This window comes from Stegostoma tigrinum, chromosome 14, assembly GCF_030684315.1.
Source record: "Stegostoma tigrinum isolate sSteTig4 chromosome 14, sSteTig4.hap1, whole genome shotgun sequence".
NCBI classification, from domain to species: Eukaryota; Metazoa; Chordata; class Chondrichthyes; order Orectolobiformes; family Stegostomatidae; genus Stegostoma; species Stegostoma tigrinum.
In genome coordinates, this window is record NC_081367.1 from 32,451,545 (window position 1) to 32,463,221 (window position 11,677).

The 11,677-nt window shown below is 44.3% G+C and overlaps 1 protein-coding gene across 1 annotated transcript in view; it reads left to right on the forward strand.

Moving 5' to 3' along the window:
• ankrd67 (ankyrin repeat domain 67) overlaps positions 1–2,722 on the forward strand; it is a 31,508-nt gene extending 28,786 nt beyond the window's left edge. The window contains exon 5 of the mRNA XM_048542320.2: positions 1,284–2,722. Coding sequence (XP_048398277.2) covers positions 1,284–1,715 — 432 coding nt within the window. The 3' untranslated portion in view covers positions 1,716–2,722. The remainder of the gene's footprint in view (positions 1–1,283) is intronic.
• Positions 2,723–11,677: the final 8,955 nt, after the last annotated feature.

The following is an 11,677-nucleotide window of genomic DNA, read 5'->3' on the forward strand; positions in this document are numbered from 1 at the left end:
CCCACCTCTAGATTTTGTTTTCAATCAACCAGTTCAGACATGGATGGGAATAGATGGGACCTGAACCTGGACCACCTGTCTCACAGGCAGGAACACCACCACCAAACCATGAGGGCCCCTTCCACCTTTTTATGCTTATCCTTTGGCAGCAGCTGTCAAAGTTGCTATCATGACTTTAAACATCAAATTTAAAAACCTGGCAGCTGGTTGCTGTCAGAAGGGGCTGTGGTGTGCCTTCCTCGGACACACTGGGTTACAAGAGATCTGCTAGATTGGAAGCTCTCCTCCACATTTCTGAGGGAGACCTGATCAGAATCTCCTCACAGAAATATGAAGCTCACTTCTCACATGAATGTGCGTGAGATTGCCACTCTGCAGAAAACCTGACCAAATACTCTTCAATGAAAATTAAATACAAGTGCATATTTTATACCCGTTAATGCGCAACATTAATTGTTGAAAGATAATTGTTGGGAGGCATGCAAGGCTGAAGGTTTGCTGTAGACATCTCAAACTCTTGTACTTGCTGTGCACGGATGTAGAACAGAACCTGACTCAAGGGCTGTGATGATGGTAGATTGAGTCTACCTCTCAGCCCAACCTGATTTCCCTGCTGCACTGTCTACAAATGTTTCTGCAGGAATCTCTAGCAATATATAATCACAACAGCCATTATGCCTCTCAACAATGATGTCCGTTAAATGCAGGATGAAAAGTAGCCTGATTGTTCAACATCTCAATTGCTGCATTTCCATTACAAAACAAGTTAATCTTTCAAGTAATTAATTGTGAGACTCTAATGCTCAAAAATAAGCTGAAAATTCACTACCTTAATTCTTATATCAATACTATTGTGAATTCCAGTTACATACTTTAATAAACAAAAGGAATACTTTGTAAGAAGACAAATTTAAAAACATTTTTGTGAAGTGTGGACATTTTGGCCCCAGCGGCTCATTAATTTGTTCTACAAGATAATTTGTGATTCTTTTGAAAACCAGCATCCTAAATGCTATGCAATAATTACCGCACTAAGGACACCAAAACAAAATTCCACCAAACACCCCATCATTTTCAGACATATGTTTAAGTACGGGACTAATTTCTTGGCTATTCGGTGCTCTGCTCATAAGTACTAAAGTGTTTTATTTCTGTTTGATTATTTGAATAAGAAGCGACACTTGAATGTCAGATGTTAAAATATCTGTGATCTATATTTTCTAAGAGACACCTGGTCACATTTTTTGTATTTAACGTTTATTTCTTTGCTTATCTTTGTTTAGATCTTGCAGCTGTTACTAACACAAAATGCCACAGTGGATGCTTCAGATAGAAACCAGCTCACGCCTTTGCACAGAGCTGCAGATAATGGAACAGTCGCTGCTCAATTGTTGTTGCAGTTTGGTGCTTTTGTCAACAGCAGAGATGTACTACAGATGACTCCTCTGCATCGTGCTGCTTTCCAAGGTCATGTGACAGTGACTGGGGCTCTAATTGAACATGGTGCTGATGTCCATGCCAGAGACTGGATGGATAAGACTCCTTTACATCTGGCTGCAGAGAAGGGCCACTGTCATGTTGTACAGCTACTGATTAGTAATGGCGCTGACGTGCTAGCCAAAACAAAGTGGAATGAGACAGCAGTCAATCTCGCCATGGACAGAAATCATCAAAAGGTTGTTAATGTCCTGAGAGGACGAAGTATAAAAGAATAAGAGTGCGTGTTTAGATTATAAAGTGAATGGGCTACTTTTCACAAACAGAACTATATGGTATATTCATATTTAAAGTTGATGTGGCATCTCTAAGACAAGCATCTTGTACAATTTTTATCCTCCACTCTCTCTGTCGTGTTGCCCCCAGGAGCATATTAATTTTAATCCTCCTTCCTGTAAAACTCACACACAACAGTAAAGGTCAGAATAGAAGGTCAAAGATGACAAAGAGGAAGGAAATGGATCTTTTTGAGATTGACGATAACAAAGGGAAGGATGATAGTGAGGGGTGGCACGGTGGCTCAGTGGTTAGCCCTGCTACCTCACAGTACCAGGAATCCGGGTTCGATTCACACTCAGGCGACTGTCTGTGTGGAGTTTGCACATTCTCCCCATGTCTGCGTGGGTTTCCTCTGGGTGTTTCGGTTTCCTCCCACAGTCCAAAGATGTGCAGGCTAGGTGGATTAGCCATGCTAAATTGCCTGTAGTGTCCAGGGATGTGCAGCCTAGATGGATTAGCGATGGGAAATGCAGGATTACAGAGTTAGGATAGGGGAATGGGTTTTGTTGAGATGCCCTTTGGAGGGTCGGTGTGGACCTGTTGGGCTGAATGGCCTGTTTCCACACAGTAGGGGTTCTATGATTCTATGAAGATGGTAAGTAAAACAATGCAAAGTCCAATCCTGAATTTTTGAACTGATAACCTACCCCTTGATCCTCTGCTATTTCTGCCAAATTTCCTTATATCTAACACCTACTTTTTCCACAAACATCCAATCAGATATTTTCAACCAGAATTAAATGTTGTTAGTGAACTCCTGATTAAGTCTACAAGGTTTCCTCAGAAAACTGTTCTCGCTGCATCCTGTGATCCACTCAGTGCCATGTGTCACCAAATGCACACTCTCTCTCCATCCATACCACCTTATGGTAGTGGCTCAGAACTGCCCTGCTCAACTATATCCTGTAGCTCAGAGATAAATAGGGAGTATGGAATAAATAGGGAGAGAGGGGGGGGTGGTCCGAAGATGGAGAGTAAAGAAGATAGGTGGAGAGAGTATAGGTGGGGAGGTAGGGAGGGGATAGGTCAGTTCAGGGAAGACGGACAGGTCAAGGAGGTGGGATGAGGTTAGTAGGTAGATGGGGGTGCGGCTTGGGGTGGGAGGAAGGGATGGGTGAGAGGAAGAACAGGTTAGGGAGGCAGAGACAGGTTGGACTGGTTTTGGAATGCAGTGGGTGGGGGGGAAGAGCTGGGCTGGTTGTGTGGTGCAGTGGGGGGAGGGGACGAACTGGGCTGGTTTAGGGATGCAGTTGGGGAAGGGGAGATTTTGAAGCTGGTGAAGTCCACATTGATACCATTAGGCTGCAGGGTTCCCAGGCGGAATATGAGTTGCTGTTCCTGCAACCTTCGGGTGGCATCATTGTGGCACTGCAGGAGGCCCATGATGGACATGTCATCTAAAGAATGGGAGGGGGAGTGGAAATGGTTTGCGACTGGGAGGTGCAGTTGTTTGTTGCGAACTGAGCGGAGGTGTTCTGCAAAGCGGTCTCCAAGCCTCCGCTTGGTTTCCCCAATGTAGAGGAAGCCACACCGGGTACAGTGGATGCAGTATACCACATTGGCAGATGTGCAGGTGAACCTCTGCTTAATGTGGAATGTCATCTTGGGGCCTGGGATAGGGGTGAGGGAGGAGGTGTGGGGGCAAGTGTAGCCTTTCCTGCGGTTGCAGGGGAAGGTGCCAGGTGTGGTGGGGTTGGAGGGCACCCGAAGGTTGCAGGAACAGCAAATCATATTCCGCCTGGGAACCCTGCAGCCTAATGGTATCTTCACCAGTTTCAAAATCTCCCCTTCCCCAACTGCATCCCTAAACCAGCCCAGTTCGTCCCCTCCCCCCACTGCACCACACAACCAGCCCAGCTCTTCCCCCCCCACCCACTGCATCCCAAAACCAGTCCAACCTGTCTCTGCCTCCCTAACCTGTTCTTCCTCTCACCCATCCCTTCCTCCCACCCCAAGCTGCACCCCCATCTACCTACTAACCTCATCCCACCTCCTTGACCTGTCTGTTTTCCCTGGACTGACCTATCCCCTCCCTACCTCCCCACCTATACTCTCTCCACCTATCTTCTTTACTCTCCATCTTCGGTCCGCCTCCTCCTCTCTCCCTATTTATTCCAGAACCCTCATCCCATCCCCCTCTCTGATGAAGGGTCTAGGCCCGAAACGTCAGCTTTTGTGCTCCTGAGATGCTGCTTGGCCTGCTGTGTTCATCCAGCCTCGCATTTTAATATCCTGTAGCTCATTTGACATTCGAACAAAAAACTTTTTTCTTTTCCTTTCAGGCATTAATGCCCACAAGATGCAAAAACTCAGAGATACCCACACCCCTCTGGAACCTTCCTCCCCCCACACCTTCCCTCTGACTCCATCCCGTCTCTGAACCACTCTTCCCATCAAGTATTCACTATCCCTTCTCACCCTCTGTGCTTTGATGCTGCTTTTTCTGTACTCAGCAAATGTCTGACTTTTATCCCTCTGAGTCCCCAACTCTATGAATTTCAGGCACAACATGACACTGAACTCTTCTGTAACCTTCGCCTCCATGCCCATTTCTTTGAACAAAAGACTTCTCCCCATCACCCAGGCCCCTTCAGCCACCTCCTATACTTTGCCTCCGTCTGGAGACCTCCCTCTGGTCTTTTACCTGCATTCAACCAATACAACAAGAACTGTTGATATGACATCAGTCGCCTTAATTTCTCTGCCAGCCCTACCCTATTTGGCCCTACTTCCTTCTGAACTGATTGAACTCCATGCTCTCAACTCCAATCCTGACCTTGTCATTAAGCCTGCTTACAAGAGAGGTGCTGTTGTTGTCTGGCAAGCTGACTTTGGCACTAGGAAGGCTTACAGCCAGCTCTTGGACACATCTTCCTATTTGCCTCTGGACCACAACCCCATCGTGGAACACATGCCATTGTGTCCACAAAGGTCACCAATCTCATCTCATCTGGTGATCTCCCCCTGATTGCCTCCAAGTTTCTAGTCTCCCAAACCCGCACAGCTCACTTTCACTTCTTTCCCAGAATGTACAAACAGGACTGCTCAGGCAGACCCATTGATTCTGCCTGCTTCTGACCCACCGAACTCATCTCTTCCTATATTGACTCAATATTTTTCCTCCCCTTTTCCTGTCCCTTCCTACTTACATCTGGGAGCCTTCTGATACTTCACGCCAGTTTCAGAATTTTCAGTTGGCAGGCTCCAGCGCATCTACTTTACCGTGAACATACAATCCCTGTAGACCTCTATCCCCCATCAGGATGGTCTTAGGGCTCTCTGCTTCTTCCCGGAAAAAAGGCCTCAACCATCCCCAACCACCACTACAGTCTTCTGCTTGGCAAAACTCGTCCGTATATTGAACAAATTCTCCCTTAACTCTCCATCCTTTCTTCAAGAGAGAGGAATTGCTATGGTACCTGAATGGGCCCAGTTATGCCTGCCTCTTTGTGGGATAAGTGGAACATTCCTTGTTCCAGCCCTACTCTGGCCACGACACACAACTCCTTCTCCAGTATATTGACGACATTATTAGAGTTGCTTCCCTTTCTCATCCAGAATTTAAAAAGTTTTTCAAGTTTGTTTCCAATTTCCAATCATTCTCATCTTCACCTGGTCTACCTCTGACTCCTCCATTCCCTTTCTTGACATCTGTGTTTCCATTTTTAGGGATAGGCTGGCCACCAATATCCAGTACAAACACACTGACTCCCGCAGTTAGATCATCAAACCCTGCTTCATGTAGAAACTGTATTCCATTCTCCCAGTTTCTCTGTCTCCATTACATCTGCTCTGATGATGCCAGCTTCTACAACAAGGGGAAGTCTGAAATATCTACTTTCTTCCTCAACCTTCCCACAATTGACAGAGCCGTCAGGCATGTCCAACACATCTTCAGAACTTCAGCTCTCACCCCCTCTATTGCCTCTAACAACAGCAATATTGTCCCTGCCACACCAGGCCTTGTCATCACAGGGGCTGCTACCACAAACAAGCCATTGTCACCAACTAATGGGTCCCCAATAGCAACTATTGATCTTCCAGGCTGACCTTGGCCCATTCCTTTGTCTGCCTAACTGTTTTTCTTTCTCTCTGGTCTGCTGAATTTCTCCAGCAACTTCTGTTTCTGTTTGTGAGAGAAATACAGGAATAGATAGTAGGCGAGAAGGTGCTAATTCCCCACAGAACCAACTGAGAAGCTTCACATGGCTTTAAAAATGTGCTGCAAGACCTCCTTGCGCCTCCCCACACATTCCTCCACACCCCCAACCAGGAACATCACTGTTTGTGACTGTTCTGAGGTCATTAATCAAGGACATATGGCAACTGATAGGCATGATGCTAAAGTCAACAGCCCTCGGATTCAGCATCAAGGAATCAAGTGCTTCACTGCAATTATTAATAAAGCTCATAATAGCTTCACTGCAATCTGCACAAGGTTCTCATCTCAGAAGTAAGGAGGATCACTCAGGTCCCCACCTTGATGGGAAGTCAGACTGTACTTGTGATTGCGATAAGACATGGGACTGGTATAATAAACATACACTATTTTCTAGGCCTTAGTATTTGGATTCAGGTGATGAGTCACTGGAGCCGAAACGTTAACTCTGCTTTCTTCTCACAAATGTTGCCAGACCTGCTGAGTTTCTCCAGCAATTTCTTTTTGTTTCAGATCTCCAGCATCCACAGTTCTTTGGTCTAGTTTAGCAGTTGAAGTGCATTTTCCATCTCTCAAGGTTTTCAGGATCTGATCTCTAACATTAGCCAAATTATCCCACTGATGAGTAGGTGTCATGCAAATGATCATCTCCTAAGAGATAGTCTGAATGTCTCCCTTCGAGATTTAATGGTATTACAATTGTGCTGGTGCTTTGCCAATTTCAGGAGGGGCTAAAACCAGTACTCATCCGAAAAAGTACTAAGTATCATCAGATTATATTTGGAGATTTACAAGTAAAGGTTGCATGTGTTGCTAGTGATAGTTTCCCATGGAGCAAGGTCCGGAACTGAACAAAAGATGGAGGTTTTGGTCTCGAACTCCCCAAAATATAAAAGATGCTCTCCTATTTATAGTTAACTTGTTCAGAAATGTAGTAAAGCAGTCAAAATGTGTCACGTATTTACGCATAGAATGTGACTACGGAATACTAATGAGCAAATTAATAAGTAATTTCAAAATTATAGATATCTTCACATCAGTGCTTTTTCTCATCAAACCGGCTATTCATGCCATTTACTGTTTTGCCCATAAACAGGATAGAGCCTGTAGATGTTATGCCGGGCCTGTACAACAGAAGATCATTTCTTTGACACTTTCAGTAGGAGTGACCAGAGGTTTTCAACATATAGTTCAATTACTGAAGAGTGCACAGCAAAGATGGGCAGACTTACATGCTTCCACTTCCTGACCCGCCTAGATGTGGTGCTGATTAGGAAACTGGTTCCTGGGAAGCTAATGATACCTGTAATTTTCAGCACACACTCATTTATTAAAGCATTAATTTAATTAAAAATTTCAATTGTTAACAGAAAAATTGAATCAAAACATTTCATGCAAAGAAATTCCAGAAAGCATTTTCAGTGACTTGAGGGAGAGCCACCTGGTGGTCAGATTAAAATAATTTTGTACAGTATTTGTACTTTTGTACTCATGTCCATGTTGTGTTTACAGTGTCTCGAGAGCTTGGACAACTCGCATTATAAAGGTAGGTGCAAGAAATTACACTGTAAAAAAGGCTGACAAAATTGTGACCACAAATAAATCACTAACAGCAAGCATGTTTTGGTGGATGCAAAACATGTTAAATAAGGTATAAATTATGAATGACTGGATCTTTCAAGTATTTACAATGAAAGTCATGCCATCTCCAACAGTAGTGGCTAATCAGTTACTTTAATTTAAATGAATTCAAAGTCCCATCAGATCAACAGGAATCAATCAAAGGTTGCCAAGAATAAAGTTCAAAATCTTCAGAGATCAGTGAGACTCATGAGCCATTAATAACTACTATAAACAGAACACAGAAACGGAGTGAGGCCATTTGGCCCATCAAGCCTATTCTGGTGCATTCGCATTGGATGCTGGAGTGGTTTATTAGGGAAACTGCAAAAGGGTGGAAAGATAAATGAACAGTTACAGACACATTAATCTCCCTCTCACTATGTGTGAAGCAATCTAATCAACGCTAAGAACCAAATGTTGGTGGGATGGTCTGAAGTCGAATGTCTCAGGAATTGACGTCAAGATTATTGTTATTTATAATTGATGTCAGTAATCTTTATTCACAAAGTCAAGGCAATCAGCCTATTTTAAAATCACACTGTACATGTGGAATTGCAACGAAGAACACATATTATGGAATTAATTTGGTAATTGTGTAAATGTGTATATGGACAGGTCAACTCGTTACTGGTTCACTGGGCACATAGTTGTCTTCCTGGTGGTGGAAATATTAATGAAGTTTTTGCACATGGTTTCTTCACTGAGTTACTGGAATTACACACACACATACATACATATACACAACACAGGTGCTGTAGGAAAAAAAAGAAAAGAAAAGAAAAAAAATCGACAGACCAATGGCAGATGAAATTCAACGGGGGCAAGCAGAGGGACACAAGAGGGGAAGACAGTACTCTAATAGCTAGAATTATTTCAGCGGTAAGGACTGGAATTATTCATTAGGAACATGCAGAACCTTAGACACAGTAGATGCTATTTGAATTGTCTGGGTAATTGAAGATCCTGACAGGCATTTACTCCGTACCTGGAACCCTCTAAGAGAGTCTATTTAGGTCAGAATTTTACATCTTCCAGCTAGGATATGTTAGAGGATCAAAACCCATCCTAACTCTTGCATAAATATTAAACTAAATGTCAAATTCACCATTTACACCCTGATTACTACCCTGAAACCTCTTACACACCCAAACCTCTGAACCACCAGCCCTCCCACCCACCCAACCACTCCTACAACTAAACACCACCAACTGACATGATCCTCTACCATACCCAGGACCTCAGCTACTGACCTGTTTCCCCCAAAACAATAACTCCCTTTTGGATCTGCCACCACATCCCCAACTCGCCAGCCTGATTCCCTGGACATGAGACCAAACCCCTTGGACCGGACACTCCCTCACCCTAGGTCTGGCATTTTAGTCCCAATACCTTTCCTTATGACACCTTCCACAACCTGCTGGCCTGATCATTCTCCAGATCCCACAAGCATCACTGGTACTCTGATGCTCTCCTCTCTCAGCCTGACACTTACGGACACCGCATCTTCCCCAACCTGCCACAGGGCCCATCATCTTCCCAAATTGCCAGCCTGTAGTTCCTAGCAAGACGACATCTCCCCACCCTTGGATTTATCGTCAAGCCCAAGACAGAAGGGTTTAATAAACAAAGTTTGCTCATGGGATGAGGGTGTCACTGGCTGGCCAGCATTTATTGGCCATCCCAAGTTGCCCTTCAGAAGGTGGTGGGTGATGTGCTGCCTTCTTGAACCACTGCAGTCCACGGACACATTAGCATGTATACAAGTTGGTTTATTAAAGTAGCAAGCACTCAGGAGTTCAGGGTTATTCCTAGGGACAGAGCAGAATTGTTCCACAATGTGGTCACTTAATCTGCATTTTGTTTCACCAGCATAAATGAGACTGCATTGTGAGCAGAGAACGCAGTAGGAGCAGCAGGAGACTACATCGTAAAGAGGTACCAGGGTAATACTGCTTTATCTGGATGTGTTTGTGGCCTTGGACAGTGAGGAAGGAGGAAGTGACTGGGCAACTGTTACAATTCTGCCTGTGTATGGAAAGGTACAATGAGGATTGAAGAAATGATGGAGGAATGGACCAGGGTGTCACACAACGAATGGTCTCTACAAAATGCCGACAGTGGAGGGGACAGCTGGCTTACAGAGTGATGCTAACAGTATGGGTGCAATTCCTTTGCTAGTTGAGGTTGCCATGAATGTGCTGCCTTGTCAACCTTGCCTGAGGTGTGGCGACCCCCAGTTCACACTCATTGCCAGTTGTCTCCCTTTAATGACAGCATCACCATCTCCTCTGGCACTATGGTGACTTTGCCATTACCTGTTTCAATATCTCCTTCTATGGCTCAGTGTTGATCTCTTTTATCTGATTATATTCCTGAAATTCAGAGTCTTTGATGCTGGTCTCAGCTGGGTTTTTGTCATCTGGCAAAAGTAATAATTCTTGGCTTAATCCATGGATTGAGAGGCTGTGTCTAAAGAGATCAGAATATTTACAGAAATTGTCAGTTGAATATTCCCAACAGAGATGCAAAACAGGTGTCACCTGGACTGCTTTCATTCCCAAACCTGCCTGTGATAGGATACTGATTGAAATTAAGATTGCTACGTGGGCCCTTAATAGGTATGGAACAGGCTTCCCATTCAATGAAAGGAAGTGACGGTGTTATGAGAGCTGGAGGACCAATGAAAGTTCTTCTAGCTTCACAGGTGCACCCAGTTGCAGTAGTAGATAAATGACGGTGAGGGAGGTTGAGTAAGGCAGTGTCCTCTCAGACACTGTGTAAAAGCATGTCACTGTCACTGTCACCGTCACGAAAGTGGAGTTGTAGGTATAGGGTGGTGATGATGTTTGGTGGTGCACTTGCCTTTATTGATCAGTGTATTGTGTACAGAAGTTTGGAGGTCATGTTGCAGCTGTGCAGGCCATTTAGGCCATTTCTGTAGTTCTGCATTCAGTTCTAGTCTCCCTGCTACAGGAAAGAATGTTGTTAAACCTGAAATGATTCAGAAAAGATTTACAAGGATGTTGCCAGGTTTGGAGCTTTTTCACTATAGGGAAGAAGCTGAATAGTCTGTGGCTATCTTCCCTGGAGCATTGCAGGCTGACGGGTGATGTTATAAAAGTTTATAAAATCATGGGGTGTGAGGGCATGGAATGGGCTGAATTCACAAGGTCTTTTCCCTGGGTGTGGGGGTCCAAACGTAGAGGGCATAGGCTGAAGGTGAGAGAGGAAAGATGTTAAAAGGGACCTAAGGGGCTACTTTTTCATGTAGAGGGTGGTTTGTGTATGCAATGGACTGCTGGAGGAAGTGGTAGAGCCTGCTACAATGACAACATAAAAGGCCTCTGGATGAGGATATGAATAGGAAGGGTTTAGAGGGATATAGGACTAGACTAATTTGGGATATCTGGTCGGCATGGGTGAGTTGAACCAAAGGATCCGTTTGTGTCGTACAACTCTGATTCTAAGCAAAGTAGGGCCTGTGTAGCTCTCTGGAGAAGCTACCCAGCCTGCTTCTGGGTTCTCATCTTGAGGCTGTTGATCTGTCCTTGAGTGCACTGACTGGAAATAGACTGGAAAAGGCCTGTTGACCATCTCAACATATTGTTGACAAAGCTCTATCCACCTCTGTAGGTTGAATTCAGCCACAGTGTTTCTTCTCCCCCCACCCCCACTGCGAAAATGGCCAATACTGGGTATATGATTAGGAAACAAGTGCAAAAAAAAGCCTAGTATTGTCACTTTCAAATGATCTACCTCTTCAGTCCTAATGTCACAACACTCTTAGTAACTATACATATCATTAATTTCCTATGGAAGCTTTTGAAAATTTTAAAATCATAGGTGGATTGGCATGTTAAATTGCCCATAGTGTTCTGGGATTTGTAGATTAGGTGGGCCATAGGGGGATGGGTCTGGGTGAGATGCTCTGAGGGTCAGTGTGGACTTGTTGGGATGAAGGGCTTGTTTCCACATTGTAGGGATTCTATGTATGAAATAGTCTATGTAATACACTGATAATTAGATACTACTTGAGGTTGCTTTTAAGAGCGAATTCCTAATTTACAGCTTTTTGGAGGAGGTTCTATGTTGTGATATGGCTTTGTTTTTGGAGAGGAG